At 47.3% G+C, this 18,129-nt stretch overlaps 9 protein-coding genes across 10 annotated transcripts; 3 read left to right on the top strand and 6 right to left on the bottom strand.

The window, feature by feature from the left end:
- Positions 1-219: 219 nt before the first annotated feature.
- E1B28_012601 (uncharacterized protein) lies at positions 220-959 on the bottom strand (the record flags this gene model as incomplete). The annotated part of the gene is made up of 5 exons (XM_043157732.1): positions 220-257; positions 315-447; positions 499-701; positions 756-809; positions 872-959. 5 exons carry the CDS (start codon positions 957-959, stop codon positions 220-222), a joined length of 516 nt encoding a protein of 171 aa, XP_043005100.1.
- A 103-nt stretch (positions 960-1,062) lies between these two features.
- Positions 1,063-2,546, top strand: E1B28_012600 (uncharacterized protein). 2 transcript variants are annotated; one of them, XM_043157730.1, is made up of 8 exons: positions 1,063-1,230; positions 1,307-1,419; positions 1,480-1,652; positions 1,709-1,866; positions 1,916-2,033; positions 2,093-2,178; positions 2,235-2,300; positions 2,357-2,546. In XM_043157730.1, exons 1-8 carry the CDS (start codon positions 1,146-1,148, stop codon positions 2,419-2,421), a joined length of 864 nt encoding a protein of 287 aa, XP_043005098.1. In that variant the 5' UTR covers positions 1,063-1,145; the 3' UTR covers positions 2,422-2,546. The 2 variants fall into 2 exon arrangements, with proteins under 2 accessions (XP_043005098.1, XP_043005099.1); XM_043157731.1 differs by having other exon boundaries at positions 1,916-2,300.
- A 672-nt stretch (positions 2,547-3,218) lies between these two features.
- E1B28_012599 (uncharacterized protein) lies at positions 3,219-6,168 on the bottom strand. Its single transcript, XM_043157729.1, has 11 exons — positions 6,087-6,168; positions 5,386-5,959; positions 5,184-5,329; positions 4,992-5,126; positions 4,462-4,934; positions 4,064-4,400; positions 3,996-4,014; positions 3,756-3,943; positions 3,562-3,683; positions 3,365-3,497; positions 3,219-3,314 (listed from the first exon to the last, which is right to left on the bottom strand). The coding sequence occupies exons 2-10, from the start codon at positions 5,649-5,651 to the stop codon at positions 3,468-3,470; spliced, it is 1,716 nt and encodes a 571-aa protein (XP_043005097.1). The 5' UTR covers positions 5,652-5,959; positions 6,087-6,168; the 3' UTR covers positions 3,219-3,314; positions 3,365-3,467.
- Positions 6,169-6,479: 311 nt separating this feature from the next.
- On the bottom strand, positions 6,480-7,446 carry E1B28_012598 (uncharacterized protein). The gene is made up of 3 exons (XM_043157728.1): positions 6,996-7,446; positions 6,787-6,937; positions 6,480-6,724 (listed from the first exon to the last, which is right to left on the bottom strand). Exons 1-3 carry the CDS (start codon positions 7,088-7,090, stop codon positions 6,656-6,658), a joined length of 315 nt encoding a protein of 104 aa, XP_043005096.1. The 5' UTR covers positions 7,091-7,446; the 3' UTR covers positions 6,480-6,655.
- A 290-nt stretch (positions 7,447-7,736) lies between these two features.
- Positions 7,737-9,379, top strand: E1B28_012597 (uncharacterized protein; the record flags this gene model as incomplete). Its single annotated transcript, XM_043157727.1, has 6 exons — positions 7,737-7,920; positions 7,977-8,050; positions 8,108-8,668; positions 8,723-8,775; positions 8,830-8,863; positions 8,919-9,379. The coding sequence occupies exons 1-6, from the start codon at positions 7,784-7,786 to the stop codon at positions 9,377-9,379; spliced, it is 1,320 nt and encodes a 439-aa protein (XP_043005095.1). The 5' UTR covers positions 7,737-7,783.
- A 275-nt stretch (positions 9,380-9,654) lies between these two features.
- Positions 9,655-11,491, bottom strand: E1B28_012596 (uncharacterized protein; the record flags this gene model as incomplete). The annotated part of the gene is made up of 4 exons (XM_043157726.1): positions 9,655-9,972; positions 10,034-10,635; positions 10,693-11,247; positions 11,302-11,491. 4 exons carry the CDS (start codon positions 11,489-11,491, stop codon positions 9,655-9,657), a joined length of 1,665 nt encoding a protein of 554 aa, XP_043005094.1.
- A 620-nt stretch (positions 11,492-12,111) lies between these two features.
- On the bottom strand, positions 12,112-13,085 carry E1B28_012595 (uncharacterized protein; the record flags this gene model as incomplete). Its single annotated transcript, XM_043157725.1, has 5 exons — positions 12,112-12,122; positions 12,172-12,436; positions 12,484-12,601; positions 12,653-12,728; positions 12,794-13,085. The coding sequence occupies 5 exons, from the start codon at positions 13,083-13,085 to the stop codon at positions 12,112-12,114; spliced, it is 762 nt and encodes a 253-aa protein (XP_043005093.1).
- A 302-nt stretch (positions 13,086-13,387) lies between these two features.
- E1B28_012594 (uncharacterized protein) lies at positions 13,388-14,928 on the bottom strand (the record flags this gene model as incomplete). Its single annotated transcript, XM_043157724.1, has 5 exons — positions 13,388-13,426; positions 13,482-13,666; positions 13,720-13,830; positions 13,879-14,020; positions 14,173-14,928. 5 exons carry the CDS (start codon positions 14,926-14,928, stop codon positions 13,388-13,390), a joined length of 1,233 nt encoding a protein of 410 aa, XP_043005092.1.
- Positions 14,929-15,026: 98 nt separating this feature from the next.
- On the top strand, positions 15,027-18,117 carry E1B28_012593 (uncharacterized protein). The gene is made up of 11 exons (XM_043157723.1): positions 15,027-15,525; positions 15,576-15,968; positions 16,018-16,061; positions 16,110-16,269; positions 16,320-16,557; positions 16,612-16,815; positions 16,921-17,046; positions 17,099-17,251; positions 17,309-17,428; positions 17,484-17,619; positions 17,691-18,117. The coding sequence occupies exons 1-11, from the start codon at positions 15,075-15,077 to the stop codon at positions 17,892-17,894; spliced, it is 2,229 nt and encodes a 742-aa protein (XP_043005091.1). The 5' UTR covers positions 15,027-15,074; the 3' UTR covers positions 17,895-18,117.
- Positions 18,118-18,129: the final 12 nt, after the last annotated feature.

The following is an 18,129-nucleotide window of genomic DNA, read 5'->3' as shown; positions in this document are numbered from 1 at the left end:
TGAAGGAGTCAGGCAGTTACGTCCCACTGTTTCCTTTGAACTTCACCGCCTCCATGCGTCAGCCACAAGTTCTCTGCACATGTTCAGTCAAGTAATTTAGCTAGCTCTGGGCTGCGAGAAGTGTACGTTGACCGCATAATTCTCTGAAGACATGCTGCTGCTGCTGCTCAACGAATACCGGAATTGATACAGTATGATACATCCAAAGAATCTGAAAATTTACGCTGTCCAGACTTTTGCAATCAATTCCGTGAGACCTGGTGATATTGAGTTCATGAGCGCATATACCACAAAAAAAAAAGCGACATGCGTACCGATGTCGTTCGTGTTGAACTGATAAATCCCCACCATGGTGCCAACCGTTGCAGCTCTCAACCCCCATGTTGCGATAGGGCCAATGATAGGGAACTTCCTTTTGTGAAGGTAATCAACCAACATCGAGTCGAACTGTAAGAAGAGCGCAGTGAGGATTGAGCAGCATGGGATATTAAAACTTACCCCAATTTGACTATGCATGATCAGGCTGATACCCAAAATTCCATCTAGAACGGGATAGCTTGAACCGCTGGTAGCAAAGGCTGCAACAGTCATAGGAACCAGCCCAGCAGCCAAAAGTCGTTCAAATGCCCAGTGGTAAGATCCGTGTGTACGGGATGGTGGTGGAAATGATGTTGGGTCGTTTACAGTTCCCCTGTATATCGCTGCGGAGCATTTTGAACGAGGCAGGAGAAAGAATTCAGGATTTAAAAACTCACGTCCACCAGGAATATATGGAAACTGCGTTTGTGTCTGACTACTTTCATTTCTGACTGCGAGACAGTATACATTGTCAGGAAAGTGTCTTCAAAGTTGGAAGTGTGTTTATTCAAACCTTGAAGTGCAGATCGAGAAGCGCTGAGGAAATAACGTTGAGCAAGTGCTCTATGAAGACTAGAACGAAGGATAAGAGGGGAAGCCATGGATGGCAGGACTGGACGGTCAGCAGAATGGAGGGAGTCGGAGAGAAAATCACAAGGCCGGGATTGGCTGGAACGGTGCACGTGCTACCTACTTGATGTATGACAGATTTACGCGCTAAGCGCTGAATATCGAAGAGAAACTTTTAATTTCCCATCTCACATCTCTAGCCTTCTTTCTACCCCAAAATGAATATTCCAACTGCTCAAGAAAACCCGTATACTATCCTTCGAATCAAGCGCAAACGGAATGAAGAACCTCTCGATGCGTTGGGCAAGTACTATCATTTTGCTATCATTCCAGGGTTACTCCCACCACCACGCAATGGTCACTCTAATATACATTCCAGTCATCGAATCTGCTCCTCGAAAGAAAACAAAGGGGGGAAAGGGCCTCTTTCAATTTGCCCAGACCGTCGAAGACGCGGTGTGGCAGGATGAAAAGCAACAAAGGGAAATCCAGGTGTGTTACGTGCTTATGGCTGTCTATACGACGGCTGCTGCATTTTATTCCCAATCATAGGAACGAATAACTCGACTGGCTCGAGCAGAAGGATCCAACCAATCCATTATATCCGACTCTTCAACCCCATCTGCACCAGCAGTCAAACCTCTTCCTAGCGACCCGAGCCGCCGATACACCGTCATCGAGCGCGAATCGTCGAACTACCCATCTCAGTGGGACCCCTCTATGCCGTATGTCACGGAAACCTTTTCGATCGCAGGCGTTTACGATCTGATTGTGACGCAAGGCCTCCCGTTTTATCTGCGAGGGAGTTGCAAGCCCAAAAGGCTGCGACGGACTTCAAAATGTATGATGCAGTCCTTGAGCGAAGCGACGAAGAAAATGGAACAGACATGGATCCTGAAATGGAGAAGATTATGCCCTTACTCCAGGCATACCTGAAAAGTAAGGTGTCTGCGTAACAAAGCTACCCTTGAGGCCTGACGCACGCTAGTGTCCAATACTCCAGCTACTCCCGCTAATGATGGAGATTCCGATTATGTGTGGGATATCTTTTACCATCGGCCAGGTGCTCGTCAACATTGGACCCAAACATCTACCGTCGGAACCGTGTTCGTATTCTCGCCCCGGCGCTACCGATGCCTTTTCTTCCCTGATTCGACTGTTGTAGCACTGGCCTTCCTTCCTTAGGTGACCCGGAGACAGACTCGGGGTCTGACGAAGAGGTAGAGGATGAGGCCGATGAGGATTCCAACGGTAAGTCTCAATGTACTATCCTTCTGAAACGATATACGTAGTGCTTGATATATTAGCCGAGGAGTACTACAAAAATGATTACCCGGACGAAGAAGATAGTGACAACGAATGGAATTCCAGCGGTAGGTTATTTTTTGTCCTACAAAGATAAAAAATCCTGATCAATTCTTCTTCCAAGATGATTTTGATCAGCATTCCGAGTACTATGGTGACGATGGATCTGATCACGAATGGAGGGACTAATCTTCTTCCATCTCTTTCTAATCTCCCCCTACAATCATCTTTCGATTTTATCATGTTTGTGTCCACCAGCATTTGTATATGTATCGATAGCATTCACAGGAAACAGATTCTCGTGTCGTGGTAGCCTGAGCGTTGTAGGTCTGAATTACGAATCATGCCCCAGTGGCCACGAAACCGATTCGTATTTCAACTAAGTATCGAATGCGATGGTGAGCCGAGAACAGAGTAAAGTAACAAAGTAACTGACCCCGTCGTGATACTGGCAAAACTTATGCGTAGGTTAATTGTCAGATGCACCTCAGTCTGTCAACCGACACAACGTTGTCGGGTTTCGACGAATTCGACTGACGATTGATCGCTTTATGAGCAACATTCCTTGACAAGAGAATCGAAGAACCAGATAAATGACTCATTCTATAGGGTCGCCGCAATTAGCTGTTGGCACCGTTCAGTGAGCCATAACTTGAATGGCCGGGAAAACCCCAGAGGACATGGACCGAATTGTACTTCGTGATGAATTCAGAACATTTGAATCACGATACCGTTTACGAAGGTATTGCGGCTTGAACTTTATTTACTCTTACTTTACTCGCAATTCTAAGACGAGTGTGGTGGCTGATATATGATATATGATAGATTGAACCTATAAGCGTGAAGTCCCCGTTAGATCCATATGAATAGTTTCCGTGTCGACTCGCCTCGCAATAACGAGCCGCCCAAACTTTGCTACCATTCGTTCGGAAGACAACTCGTTCCCTATATAGTGGGGAACCATAATCTTATCGGCGTGAAAATGGTGAGTGGCAGAGGAGTAGCATTAGGGGTGGTATTTCAACGCGCCCATCAAGTCCTCTGGAGAATCTGCCGGGCTTCTTGGGACAGAAACCTTGAATCTTCAGGATCACTCAGAAAGCTAACAAATTTGGATACAAACGTTACTAACAATGAGCAAAAGTAAGTTAGGGATGATACAAGGATTTTGTGAACGGTGAAGTCGACGGCAGCACATGGTCCATAAAGCGGGTTTGTAATAACTGACATTTAAGTTATCTGGTGCCTCCAACACTCTCCATCGTCTGCAAGAGTAAAAGAAACAGGTTACGATCCACACGTGGAAGCGATCGAGCAGCGAAAACTTACGAAAGGTGAAGCGGTCGGCCCATCTAATATCGCCAACTCCTCATCGGTAAACGGAAGGCGAGGAATGATAACAGCGCGGAGAGGAATTAACAACATAATGATGAGCGGAAATCCGATAGCAGCTGGAGAGAATGGGGTTGATGGAGATAATCAGTCGGTTTCAGGTTAGCGGGTGATATGCAAACAGGGCTAACCGATCGTCTGTGTGATAGCAAAAGTCGCTCCAAATCCTACTAGCTGGATCGCAATGAATAGGATCAATCTTGATTTACGGACTCGTCTAAGTGGATCATTCTGAGGCGTGAGCTTTCTGTCTCGTATGAGGTAGAAGATCTTTTGAGTGATGCCGTTGGTACGAAGGGCATCAGCGCCCATAAACCAACTATATGAACGTTCAAAATCTATGCGTATATCGAAGGTCTTCGATTACTCACAAAAGTCCCGCCAAAACACCTGTCAACCAGTCATTTGTAAAAACAAACACGATCGACGGAACACGAACCTCTTGGAATCAAGTTCAATACATGCAGGAACGGTCCAGTTAATAGAACGAGACACAGCGATCCCTGAGCAAGGTTGGAAACACGCTGCTCGACGACAGCTACAGGCTCTTCACGCCAAATCGGGTCCAGTTCGGGATGCTTCTCGCTCTTCTCGTCTTTCCTCCGCTTAGTGACTACGAGGGACGTGGTATGAATTGGGGCTTGAGGAATCAGACCATTCGGAGCTGGCACTCCGAGCAAGCCAGAGATAAAGGTCGTAATTCCGAGGAGGAAGAAGTCATAGTGAAAACCTGGTGGTTTGCTAAGAGGGAACTCAGAGCCTTGGGCCATCAATGACTGGAAACAATGACAATTAAGGAAGGAGTATAAAAGAATGAAACGGACCGGATCTACGAACCGAGACATTGTGATCGAAGAAGAACAGAATCCACAGCACAATTCCAAACGGGAGGGCGATCCCCACCCATTTTCCATCCAGTTCCCAAAACTTGACGAGCCATTCACGACCACCAGCGGGTTGGAAGGCTTTTCCGACGGGTAGTGTAGTTGGATTGGCTAAATTGAATCGTCCCCAATAGGCCATCGCGGAGGTGGCTACAAGGGATATTGGCATTCCATAGTCTGCGAGGAAGCGGCGGACGTGGCGATGAAAGAACGTCTTTTCAGACATGCTTTGGAAAAGGAAGGAGACGACGAGCATGAGGATGGCAAGGATTATTGAAACGAGTGCGCCAAGTTGATTACCGCTCTGATCGGCGTCTCTGAATTGTCGGGTGAGAACTTGGATACCATACTGGAGGTAAACCCATGAAACGTAGAAGCCAAAGGTATCGCAAGAGAAAAGTGTAACATAACGAAGAAAATTGCACCCTAGAAACTCACGATGTCAACGCAAGCGGCGAGAAGTATCAACTGCGGGATACGTACAATTAAGGATTGCAGTAATCCAGTGAATTATGGCTGCCCACAAATACACCCAGCCAATGAAGTGGAGGTAAACTGGTGCATCTGGGGCTTTTCGTATGATGTCGAAAATGGTCTTGTTGAAGACAGTAATAGGGCCTACGCAACGATTTTCATTAGAGGAGTTCTTTAGTGGACCGTGAAATAATTTCTGACCAGTAACTCCGGCGATGCAAAGAGGTTGTGCACCAAAAACGGAGAAAATAAATGCGGCCATGAACGACGAGAGAAGGACTTCTGCTACACCATACTGCTCGGTAGTTTCTATGAGATCTAGAGAGAAAGCGATTCCCGGAATAACGCTAGAAGATGATGGATTAAAACCGGGCAGAGAAATAGGCAGATAATGAATTCTCACTTTGCAAAGAAGATGAGAGCGGTTGCAGGAACAACACGATAGTTCCAAGCATCGGTCCAATCACTGAAGTAGTAAGGACTGCGAGATCTAATGTCTAGAATAATGCCAGATGCAAGGTTCAAGAACCAGTTGATGATGGGGTTTCTAATGCGAGATGGGCTGAGAGTGACTGAAGTCGGCCGAGTCGATGAGGGATGGTGAGGGGGTGAACTTTCAACTTTTACTTGATCTGCAGCCTCTACTTCTTGGATCTCTAGGTTGGACATGGCGAGTCGTCGAGGTGAGAATTACGAGGACTGTCTGTCAACGACAGCGGGGGTGTTCGGGACGACGAGCGTGACGAGTGTGGAGAGCTGGCAAGGAGTGTAGAGAGCTGGCAGAAAGTTGAAGTACAGCTCTGACCGAGCGGAAAGACAAGTTCGTCACCCGTGACCATCAGTCACCGGTCGCCAAACAAGGGCGGCCGCTCTTCGGCATGGCCTCGATATGTCTTCGAGACGGAAACAAATGCGATATCACGGGCACGTGTCGAGATGATGGGAAGGAGGAAGGATATTATAGCGTGTAGTGAGGCCTGGAACATGCGTAAAAATGTTCCGGGATTTGTATACGGTCAAATAACGTTGAAAGGGGCGCGTAGCGCCCCACGAAATTTAGGGAAAAACTCGAAAACAAATAAAGTGAGAGAGAGAAAAGCTCACTTTCTATCACACATGACTAGGCCGGGCCCTTGGGATACAGCGGGGGGAGTGTATGTCTCGAGAACAGGCATGAAGATGAGAGTTGAGATGGAAGTTTGGCGAGAAACCTGGGTTGACGTTCAATACAAGTTGTGTACGTACTCGCGCCCATTTCATGCACAAGCGGCTACAGCGGCATTGCTGTCTTTCGCTCACAGTATATCTGCTGGTACTTTGTCTTTTTGGCTCTTCGTGTCCCTGGATGAAGTGCTTCAGACTCGTCTGAAAGACAAATCAAGCCGTAAGAAAGACAAGGCCCGACAAGATTCCGAGCACTGGACCGCCCGCCGCCCTTCCCACTCATTCTTCTCACATGTCCGCATTTGGTAACCTGTACAAATTCACTGACGAAAAGAGTGTAGCAAAGAATTGTATTAGCCTCTTGCTATGAGACCATGTACTCTTACTGTACTGACAAGATATTACTTTTATTGTATGTAAAGGCAAGAAGACAAGAAAAAAACGTCAACAAGGGACTGTGCTTCCTTTCCCTCTGTTGAAACTCCACTCCAATCGTTGAATCTGCTCGTTTACAGGTCCTCCGTTGCTGTTTGAGGAGAGTGAGGGCGTGTTGGGTAACGTTTGCGGAATTCCTTAGCCTGATGATAACAATGTGGTTGTTTGAGCTAAACTACATGAGTAACACGAAGTAAAAACGTACCCAGGCAACGAGTTCACCTTTGCGAATAATGCGACTCCCTGTTGAGGCACTGTGCTGCTCTGGACTATCCAGATGACCCAGCCACTCTTCGCAACGTAGCTGCACATCTTCCGGAACTAAGTTCTTCGTAGCACTAGGGATTTGTGAGGATCTGTTATTCAGTGTTGGTTACGGAACGACTCCGAAAGGTAAAAGGGAGGACAACGTACATTTGGGACCTCTTGATTGTATCCCCACCGGCTCCCGAAAACTCGCATTCCTTCCCTTGTTCTTGAGCAACGGCACCCCCAGACGATCCCGTCATTCGCGTGACCCATGCCAATAGGTGAGAGATTTTATGGTGAAATAGTAGGAATCCGGCCAAAGCGATCGCAAAACTTGCAAAAAGACAGCACCAGCTGCCATAGAGATGAGTGGTACATGGGAGAGTAGCGCTGGCAGCCACGTCGTTGTCGGTATTACTGGCGGAGGTGAATGTTTCATAATTTGAGGGTTCGGGTATTCTTGAGATATTCGGAGGTTGATTAGATGAGCGGATTGTGCAGGGTAGTAGCGACGAAATTGAAAGGAAGCATAATATAATGCCTGGTTCGTCGTCGCCTCCAGCGACGACGACGATTAACGAAAAAAACGTGTTTCCTCGGTGTTTGAGCCAAACATGGCCAAACAAGGGCAACGGCAGACAGCCAGAAAGACAGCGGCTATCACGCGTCACAATTAAGCGGGGATGCCGGTTACGGAACCGTGACATCCCTGTCTTCTCTCAGAGAGAAGTATGTTTATATAGTACTTGTAGACTTCGTTCCGTCCAAGCCGCACGCTCCACATTTTATAATTCCCGGAATAATTTCCATATGAAAAATAATGAGCCGAAAATTTTCTCGACAAGAGGAAGGTGTTGATGGCATCCTAAAAAGGAAAGAGAGCGGCTCGTACTGTACTACGGTCCCGTGACCGACCGTAGTTCAACTTTTCCTTCCATCCACTTGTGAAGGAGATGTCCTCTACAACTGATATCGTCGCCTCTTCTGGCGGAACTAGCCTCTTCAGCAAGGTCAGGACCACGTTTGCTGTCCTTGGAGGCGTTTATGTTCTTGCTGTCGGTTTACTTGCAGTTCCATATTTCCAAAGCCAGTGCGCATAGTTCTGTTTCTCTTCAACCCCAAGCTGAAGCATATCGATATATATAGCACAATTTATCTAAATGCCATCCGACTACCACTCTTCGCTAACTTTGATGCTCCGGAAAAGTACGGTCTTGCACGTATGTTTGCCCTCAGTCGTAGTCATTGCGTGAAAGCTAAAAGCAACTCTTACGTAGTCAACAAGACCCATAACTTCAAGATCCACACTTCCGACAATGAGACTCTAGGCTCGTGGTTTATCCTCGCAGAATCTATCTACCAGTCACTACCAACACCTTATACACTCCCTCAACCCCACATCGCAAACGCTATTCAATCACGGCCTACTATTCTGTTCTTTCACGGTAACGCCGCTACCAGGGCTTTTCATGCACGAGTTCAACACTACTCTTCGTTGACTGCCCGTCTGGACGTTAACATGTTGGCTATCGATTATCGCGGTTTCGCAGAGAGCTCTGGAACACCCACTGAAGAGGGCCTGATTCGAGATGCTCGTGCCGCATGGGAGTGGCTCCTCAGTCAGGGTGCTAAAGGAGAGGACATTATCATCATGGGACACAGTCTTGGAACTGGAGTAAGCGCAAGATTAGCTGCCCAGCTGTCGGACGAGGGCCTAAAGTATAGAGCGGTGGTGCTCATGAGTCCGTTTTCCAGTATTGAAGAAGTCTTAAAGACGTATAACGTTATGGGTACTATTCCATTGATCAAACCCCTTACCATGATCCCATACGCAATGAGTAAGTCGTCGACCTAAATAATCCGATGCTTTCTGATTTCCCCACCTTAATCAGACTTTGTCTCCTGGGTTCTAGTACACAAATTTGATACCCTCAGTGTCGTTCCTGTAAGTTACTTTACTGTATACACTCGACCGTCCCCTCATTTCTCGCCTCCACAGAGAATCAAAGGGGAAGTTCTGATTGCGCATGCTGGTTGGTACCTTATTCCGTTCTTTACTGTGCGCAGTCCATCTGATCTCGGGTTCAGTGAATGACTGGGACATTCCCTACACACATTCCGAAGTTCTCTTCAATGCTTTCCTCGAATCCCACCTTCCCTCCGTTGAACTTCCCTCAAACCCTGCTGCGTTAAGCAAGGAGCAATGGTCTAGGTTCACGAACCAAATCACTGCCCGAAACGCCAAAATGGACGAAATAGTGGATACGACCAATTTCCCTTACTTTGGCACGGTGAAGCGATTCTCAGAGGGCGAACGTGACATAGTCTTTGTCAAAACACTCGAGGGAAGCCACGATTATATTGGCGTTCAAGAAGGGCTCCAAGATATCGTAGGAAGAAAGTACGGATTATTCGGAAGCACCAGCTCCGACAGCAGCACTCCTGCGCCAGTGACGCCGAGTGGTCTCGCAGCCGATAACCTGGATTTTATGAAGCCTCGCAAAGAGCTTTTCGATGAGTTCAAGTTGCCGTTGGAGGAGGCTATGTGATACTGATCGCCATGCCTTTTATTATGAATTTAACGAACATCGGACAGGCGAAGGATAATTTTTCGCACATTGTTATCCCCGGGAATCTATTTATCTTAGCCGGATACACAATCAATCTATATTTGTATTTACATGACCTGCAGCCTTACAGCTGTGGTTCTTCCGGAAGGAGCATTAACCTAGTGCGATCCTTCGTGTGATGATGAATCAGGGACGGACGACTCAAATGAACTTCATTCCAGTTCAACATTCTTCCCTTTACTCATGGCAATAGATTACACCCCATTTACCCTTGCTACACTCGTTTTGTCAATGCTCGACAGTATGAACCCTTCATAACCTTTCGCAGCCTTGGACTGGCAAAGACTGTCATATAGGGCAATACCGCCGACAAAGTTCAGTTGTTCGATCGGCTTCCCTGGGATATTGGCACCCATGTACCAGGATTTCGCCTTATGAAACAGGGCTTTGCTTGAATTGTTCATTACCAAATTTCGCCATTCTTCCTCCGCCTCCCGAGTTGGCTCGATACGCGTAAGATGATTGGCCAACATGTGTTTTATGCACGCTGCGATCCAATCTCCTTGTACCTCCTCAATAAGACCATGAGTTAGATACGATTTGATAACAACGCTATTTCAATGTGGAACGTACAATGCATGTCGGTCCGTTACTGAACGCAGTAGGAGCTTGAGGACCATACAGGAAGAACATGTTCGGGAAGTTCCCCGTCATCATCCCCAGATTTGTATACACCCCATTCGCCCACTTGTCTTTGATCGTCGTACCATCAACCCCCCGAATGTCGATCTGCGTGATTCCACCAGTAACGCTGTCGAATCCGGTGGCAAGAACGATGACGTCGACTTCGTGTCGAACACCGTCGCCAGTGATTATAGCGTCCGACGTGATTTCAGCAATAGGATTCTTCTCGAGGCTGACAAGTTCCACATTTGACTGATTGTAGACTTCATAATACGTTTGTTCGAGGCACACTCGTTTGGCACCAAAAGGGTGAGGAGGAACGGTAGGTGCAAGGGTCTCTTGCACGTCAGGGTCGTGTAATCGTTCCCGCGCTTTCTCTTTCCAGAAGTTGTAGGCTTCCCTGTTGGCGTCTTCATTTGATAGGATGTCTTGGTAGGTTGAAACTATGAAATGAAAACCACCCCGGCTCCAAAGGTCTTCCATGAAAAGACGACGTTCTTCCCGTGAGACACTGAAGAGATCGCGAGGATAAGGGTTGAAATCGTATCCAGCTTAAAGGAAATACATCAAAGATTGGTTGACCCGAGATTGGAGATGAGATGAAATACATATAGTTTGTCGCCGCCTTCTGTATATGGTCGGATACAAGGCTTTCCTCTTCTGTTGGTGGTCTCTGTCTAATTTAGACTGAACCATGGGCAACGCAAAATTCGGGGTGCGTTGGAAAACCGTGAGGTGCCCTACAGTCGGTCCTAGCTCCTGAATAACCTGGACTCCAGTTGCGCCGGTACCAATCACCGCCACCCTTTTCCCTTCTAGCGGTACACCTTCTTGCGGCCACGCCGAAGTGTGGTGGCAAACGCCCTGGAAGGTTTCGAGCCCCGTAAGCGGCGGGATGTATTTCTTTGCAGCAAAGCCTGTGCAGAGAACCAGAAATCGAGGACGAGCGACGGTCCCATCTTCCGCTTTCACGTCCCATCGGTCGGTGTTGGCATCGTAGTGAGCAGAGACAACACGGGTATCGAAACGGATATCCTTTTTCAAGTTCAGCTTTGAATCGACATAATAGAAATACTCCCTAAGCTCAGCCCAGCCAGGAAACTTCTCCGTCCAAGTCCAGTCCTTCCACAATTCCTCTATAGATAGCTCATAGAGAGGCACATCTGAAGAACAATCAGCAGTTTTCGGAGACGCCATTAAAAGGGGACCCAGCGTACTCGAATCCACTCGTGCACCGGGATAGCAATTCCAGTACCATATTCCACCAAATCCACTCCCAGCTTCGAAGAGCTTAACCGAGCGTCCGAGCTGCCGCAGCAGATGAAGTGTGTAAATTCCGCCAAAACCAGCACCGACGATTAGGACATCGAGCTCACCCAGATTGGAGTCGGAATTAGACGGTTGCATAGCTTAGCATGGGATATCGCCCGTTATGCGAAGCAGCTACATTTTTATACGTGATGTTTCGTCGTGAGTACCGGTAAGCTGATCTTCATAAAGACCGAGAAGATTATGTTTTTTCCCAGCCCGCGAGCACCGTGGATTCCTGGTCTGAATCTGAACGGACAAACCGTCATTTCGGATGACAGCGGGTATTGTAATTTGCTAGTTAGATAGTCACACCGCCCTCTTTTGATGACCGCTAACATGAGCCGGAACAGTTGGTAAGGCGTGATAAGATTTACTTCGCACTCACTCCATAACGATTCTTGGTGAAACAATGCTTTTTTTCCGTGAAATTTACAATAGTGGTCCCACGCAGGGTCAAGTAATCTCGTATTTATTGATCGTTGCACAAGATCCTGAGACTTCTCGGGTTGTGTATTTGGTCTGACGTGAAAGACGCAGAGTTTGAGGCAAGACGAAGGAATATCCTTCGGCAAGAAAATGAAAAGAGCCAAATCCTTTAGAACCGTTCTACTTGTCCCATCCTTGATATCAGGAGCCCGATCCGACGCTGGCGAGTCTTTGGTCCACTTCATTGATATTGTGCATTCCACTCTTTCCCGAATTGCTTCTACATCAAGCTACACCCAAACTTGCATCTGTCTTAGCAATGGTTCAATGTCAAAATCTCTTGTACTCACCAATTTCAATGCTTGGTATCCGTTGATTTCTTCCAGCATCATCAACATCTGAGTCCAATCCTTTCCCGATGTTTGCCATAGGCAAAGGTAATCTCGCTGCCTTGTAAGGATGGTGCACAAGTTCCGAGACAGGTACTGGAGGTCGTGTTTTGCGGAGCGGCTGCACCGTCTCGAACAGGGCAATGGGAGGTACAGTTTCATGCCGTATCCCTAGAGGTGTTTTCGCGATTGCTCGACATTCTTTTGCAGTAGAAGCTGGAAATGGCTTCATCGGGTGAATAAGAGGGTTGTAGGACGTGGAACCCAATTCACCTGATGAGGCACCTTTGATTCATGTATCAACCATTCAAGATCCACGGCAGCAGCTTGCGCTCGCCGCCGCCTCTCTTCGGACGCCTTACGGTCATCTTCGTAGTCGCGTTCTCGATAACTGAAGAAAAATTGAATACAGTGAGTATCGTTAAAGACAAGGGGTTCAGACCATTTTGGTGGTTTTGGAGGACGTGGTTCAAGTGTTATTGGCACCGACTCTTGGTTGGATATCAATTTCAATGCAGCTATTTCAAGTCCAGCACTGAATCTTAGCAAAGCCTCGTCCAGAAAGTTTCAACGCAAAACTCACGTAAAGGCTCTCGGGGTGCTATCTCTGTCCAAACAATCTGTGATCCTCCATCACCAACAATCCTTCTTCGTTTTGATCTTGACCTGTCTTCAGATCCATCCACGGACGAGGGTGATTTGGAATGAAGAGATGCTTCTAATGTTTCATTGAGCTGGTGTAAAAGTTCAAGCTGATCTTGGCTACAGCATGGTGCTGAAACCTCTGGTTTGTCTGCTTGATATGAGAAGACCTCTCTGCGGCAGACGCTTTTCGATGCAGAAGTGCGAAGATGTGGATTTTTGAAACGAGACATGATTACCCTTGCCTTACGTAAATAGCATTGTTGTATACATCCCCGTTCACGACGAGTTGGATCGCCAATGCGAGTAAATAGGCAGGTAGGCGTGTAGGATGGAATATGGGGACTAAATGACGAAATTCGAATGCAATGTGTTGTACAAGTATAGCTATTCTGCAGGTTGAAAGCAGAAGCACGAGCGGTGAAGTAAAGGTACGCCTAGAAGTACAAATATTTCTGCAGGTTGAAGGCAGAATTTTGGATGGGAGGTTAATACAGCCAACAAAGAACACCTATTGAAAAGAATTACGCGGCATTTAAGCTACATCCCATAAGTCCTCGAGGGCACAACAGAACTAATTACAGAAATTAATCCAACGCTGATCTTCCAAATGAACAGGTCAGACTTACTTTTCCGCAAGCGACGCTAGCGCTGAGTGCATAGCCACTTAAACCAATCTTCTCGTCCACATAGGCGTCTGCGAAGTCGTCTTTACCGCGCGCCATTGCACCGACGAAAACAGCAATGTTATGAGTCTCCGGGATCGTAGGAAGATATGTCGAAAGACGCCGAATGGGAGCATCACCAGATAGTGCTTATAGATATAAACGATCACTCATGGAAGCGAAACATGGAATAGTAGCCTACTTATTTTGTGGGTATTGGGAGGGAAATGGTCGACAACTGGGTTCTTGACCACTTTCAACAATTTTTCTGAGCCATTGACACCTCTTATGGATAATTTGTGAAGAAGTTGAACTAGAGAATCGTTAGTAAGATGATTGCGGTAAAAAGAAATCGTCGTACCCATCAGACCACTGAACCGCTTAAACGTACGGGGAATACGAACGTGTGGGTTCACTTCTATGAGAACCCCTTTGGTAGTGTGTATGTAAACTTGAAGAAGACCAGCCTTGTTCAACGGGGAATCAAGCAAGGTAAGAAGGCACTGTAAATGTAAAGCACGTTTAGTGGGAGAAAGCCATAAGGAATAGAGAGTAGGATCGGTAAGGAACAAAGTTCCTCGACCTGGTGGCAGGACACTGTATCATCGATACTGGGACATTGTTTTCGCTCATTCGAGGAACGCTATGTTCTCACCTGATGAGTGATGTCTGGTCTGGCATCTGCTATATCGCGGCCGGTTTTTGCAAGTATCCCTTGGTGATCGTCACAATTCAATAATGTATACTTGACTTCTCCCTCTTTTCCCTTTCCGTTCCTCCCAGATTTGGAACCTGCTGAAACTCGATAAGCTTCTAAGCATGCCTGCTCCAGGACGACAAATAATCGCCGACTATTATTGGAAGCAATTCCACCACGAGGTACATGGGCCTGTACGGGTAACATATGAGGGTTTGCAGGAACTTCAGGTAACGATCTCGACTTGAGGGGTGAAATAGAAGGTGTAGGGAAGGGTTGCGCATTCGGATTCAAGCTGGATGAAATTTTTGGCTGGTTGGGGACGGTTGACACTGAGGTCATTTTTCGCGTTTTGGAATATGGCAGTGGTCTAGTTGGACGGTCTGTCGTATCGCCTGGAATACGGTCTAAAAAGATAACAGAGTCTTCGCCATCTGATGATTCGTGACTAGACCCATCTCCCGTGACCAAGTAACGACTCTTGCTGTCCTCGTCAATTTCCATGCCCTCCACATTATCGATAGGCTCGTCATTAACGCTCGGACTCCTTTGCCTGCGCCGTTGTGCAGGACGTTCTCCTGGGGTTGACTTCGGCCTAGGAAGAGGATCGACGAGGTGAGCCCGAGTGTGTTTCAGTAAAATAGCGGTAGCTTCAGAGTCTCGGGTAGCAGTCGAGTGTCGGCGGCGACGGGGAACAGTAGCTTCAGCGGCCATCGTGGTGGGAAAGAGTAAGAAGATGGGACTAACGATTTCGAGCAACATATGTATATAAAATTTTTACTTTTTCGGCAATTGGTACCTTACGTAATCTCAAATTCTCTTGTTCAACGTGAACCACGACGAGCAGGAGGCCACAGACGATGACCTCGACACCCCCTCCTTCATCTCATTTCGTCATTCCAGTAATTCCACATATTCCAACATCTTCAGGGTCGCGTCATCGAGGCTCCATTGGCTCTTCATTCTCTTTCGGTCCCCAGAATCTCATCGACTCATACAACGACGCGAACTCGAGCTATTCTCGTAATCAATCTCTTGCCCTCGACCCAAATCGCTCTATACTCCAAGTCTCTCCGTTGAAATCCTCTCCACAACATCATCGGAAGCCGAAAGATAGTGCAAGTCGCCACCCACACCCGCTCGCAAACGACACTACTGGTATATTTCAAGACTCAGAGGATGATGCTGACGACGAAGATGAGTACGAGTGGGGAATGGTCGATAGGATGAGGCTATGGAGACACGATGCTCTGATGCAACATCTTTACGAAACAGCGGCGTTCTGGGGGGATAAGATCCTGAGCTGGACCAGCAAGTTGTGCATGTCTTTCCCATGATCGTTTGACTGACGACGTGCATAGACGATCCGAACGACGCGTTCTGGCTCGCACAGACTTATTTTATGCAACACCAATACTCGCGGGCTGAACGATTACTTACTCGTCCATTTTCAACTTCACCTCCTCGACAACCATCCACTCCTCCTCTCAACTTAACCAATGGCAATATATCACATCTGCACTCACATAAAGGGAAAGGGCGCGAACAAGATCTTCTCTCGTCCACTGTGTCTATCTCCCGATTACCTATGGGACCAACTGGCCCATTAGACATTCCAGATGATGGAACTATTTCGAGACTGGTGGATATGAGTGTCGCATGTCGTTACTTGGCTGCTCAGTGCCAAGTACGTCAAGGAAGCTGGGCAGCAGCTACAGAAATGTTGGGAGAGGCTAATCCATTCCGTGACTCTGGTAATGTGTCAGAATCTGTGCATTTATATCACTCTAATACCATAAACAGGCCGCAGTGGTCCCACAGTACCGAATATTGATGGGGGCATCAAAGTAAGCAATGACTGCTACTTGTGGGCCTCTCAATTTATCGAATGATAGATAGAGGCCTCAATGTGCCACTTACGAGGGTTGTTAATGATCAAAATGAACAAAGCCGATCAGGCAAAGAATTGCTTCATGGAGGCGCTGGCGTTGGATGTCAAATGTTATGACGCGTTTGAGCAATTAGTGAGCGGAGAGATGCTGTCACCGGAGGAAGGTAAGTCCACTTTTTTTTTGTTAACATGTCTGTTGGTCCAACGAATGTAGAGTGGGAATTCGTGCAGGGCCTCTCTTACTCGTCACAAACACCGCAAGATGCTTCTTTCATCCAGTTAATTTACACGACACGCTTAAGGAAATACAAGCACGCGGAGGAACAAGCTTTAACACGCAAAAGACTGGTTGATGAGTACGGACTTGGTGATAACCCGGACCTTCTCTACAGTTTCGCTGATGCATTGTATACTAACTTTCGTTGGTCGGATTGTTTTATCATTACGACTCGGTAACGTTTCTTCCCATTCAAGCACCCAATCGCTCGCCTATGGTTTCTTTGCAGTATCCTGAGCCTCGTCACGATACATAACCCGACCATGCCATTACATCTCGCCTGCATGTATCACCTCAAGCATCTCCACTCAAAACTCTTCCTGCTTGCCCATGAAATGGTTGATCGCGAGCCTGAAAACCCCATTAGCTGGTATGGCGTTGGGATCTGGTACTTGAGCCATAAGAATTGGGTCAGCGCGCGACAGTACTTTAGGTCAGTCCAGCACCAACCGTTATTACCGACCGATCTGGTCCAGAGAGACTCAGACCTCTTGTAATCGACAATGGCAGCAACCCTTGCTGATTTTGGTGTTTTTAGCAAAACCTCGCTCATGGATCCGCGGTTTGGCCCCGCTTGGATAGCGTTCGGACACACTTTCTCGAATGAGGGTGAACATGACCATGCAGTCACAGCGTATTCTACGGCAGCACGGATGTTTCCAGGGTCTGTACTTGGTCCGTTATTCAATAATCTCTCACTGACGACAAGTTGGCAGATCCCACATCCCGCTGACATTTGTTGGAATGGAACAAATCGTACTTTCAAACTACAAATTAGCGGACGAGGCGCTTACTGCCGCTCACTCGATGTGTGACGGAGATTCCCTGTTGTATAATGAACGGGGCGTGATGGCATATAACCACGGAGAGTAAGAGATCCGTTGGAAATCCGGATGATAAGACTTGATGAACGCCCCCTTGTTCAGATACAAAGCAGCGGCAGCACTCTTTGAAAAGGCATTGTCCTTAGCTGAAGTCACGCAGAGTTCGCAACAGTCCTGGACGACAACCTATATCAACTTGGGGACTTGTTATCGCCGACTAAAGTGAGTGCAAAGCTTCTGAGATTGACCCATGCTTGTGGGTTTGACACTCTTGTAGACGTTACGCTGAGGCGCGGGACACCTACCGGAAGGTACTGGCACTCGATCCCCGGCAATCGCTCGCGCTTGGGTTTTTAGGCCTCGTTCACCATCTCACAGGTGATCTTGAAAACGCCATTGTCAAATACCATGAGGTACGGATTTGATCCCCCGGCTCCCTCACGTGTTTGATCACGATATGATTATGGCTTTGTCAATATTTCAGGCACTTTCTGTGGACCCTATCAACGCATATATCATGGAACTGCTTGATATCGCGTTGGATTCAGCATCTACGCTCCCTTTGCAGGAGGCTGGTACGGCTAAAACAAAAGAACAAATCAAGGTTCAAGCGGGCCGCTTGGAGGACAAATATGCCCGAGCCATGCCTGAAGCGAAAGAAATTCTGAAAAAAGTAGTATATGGTTGATGGGACCTGAGTCGGAAAGCTCTGGAACTTGGAATGAACGCGTTGGTCGGACGTGCAGTCGCCAAGAAGGTCATGTCTGTACGGATTCTGGCAATGCTTGACACATATTCTATCGGTGGTTTTCCAACCTCCCCGAAGCAAACTTTGAGAACGTTTGTTTTGATAATTTTGTAGTACTTCTTGGCAACGAGAAGTGGGTAATCGAATTCAACGAACGAAGGCACTGGAGGTCTTT

This window comes from Marasmius oreades, chromosome 8 (assembly GCF_018924745.1).
Source record: "Marasmius oreades isolate 03SP1 chromosome 8, whole genome shotgun sequence".
Classification (NCBI taxonomy): Eukaryota; Fungi; Basidiomycota; class Agaricomycetes; order Agaricales; family Marasmiaceae; genus Marasmius; species Marasmius oreades.
This window is presented reverse-complemented; position numbering and strand designations above follow the sequence as displayed.

Excerpts from the sequence above, each read along its gene's own strand:
- E1B28_012600 (XM_043157730.1), top strand. The coding sequence starts at position 1,146 with ATGAATATTCCAACTGCTCAAGAAAACCCGTATACTATCCTTCGAATC. Across the intron at positions 1,231-1,306 it reads AGAACCTCTCGATGCGTTGG|TCATCGAATCTGCTCCTCGA; the intron begins GCAAGTACTATC and ends TATACATTCCAG. Across the intron at positions 2,301-2,356 it reads CAACGAATGGAATTCCAGCG|ATGATTTTGATCAGCATTCC; the intron begins GTAGGTTATTTT and ends TCTTCTTCCAAG.
- E1B28_012599 (XM_043157729.1), bottom strand. The coding sequence starts at position 5,651 with ATGTCCAACCTAGAGATCCAAGAAGTAGAGGCTGCAGATCAAGTAAAA. Across the intron at positions 4,935-4,991 it reads GATTACTGCAATCCTTAATT|GGTGCAATTTTCTTCGTTAT; the intron begins GTACGTATCCCG and ends GTGAGTTTCTAG. Across the intron at positions 3,684-3,755 it reads TGCTATCACACAGACGATCG|CTGCTATCGGATTTCCGCTC; the intron begins GTTAGCCCTGTT and ends CATTCTCTCCAG.
- E1B28_012598 (XM_043157728.1), bottom strand. The coding sequence starts at position 7,090 with ATGACGGGATCGTCTGGGGGTGCCGTTGCTCAAGAACAAGGGAAGGAA. Across the intron at positions 6,938-6,995 it reads ACAATCAAGAGGTCCCAAAT|ATCCTCACAAATCCCTAGTG; the intron begins GTACGTTGTCCT and ends ACTGAATAACAG. Across the intron at positions 6,725-6,786 it reads AAGGTGAACTCGTTGCCTGG|GCTAAGGAATTCCGCAAACG; the intron begins GTACGTTTTTAC and ends TGTTATCATCAG.
- E1B28_012593 (XM_043157723.1), top strand. The coding sequence starts at position 15,075 with ATGACCTCGACACCCCCTCCTTCATCTCATTTCGTCATTCCAGTAATT. Across the intron at positions 16,816-16,920 it reads AGCGCGCGACAGTACTTTAG|CAAAACCTCGCTCATGGATC; the intron begins GTCAGTCCAGCA and ends TGGTGTTTTTAG. Across the intron at positions 17,047-17,098 it reads GCAGCACGGATGTTTCCAGG|ATCCCACATCCCGCTGACAT; the intron begins GTCTGTACTTGG and ends ACAAGTTGGCAG.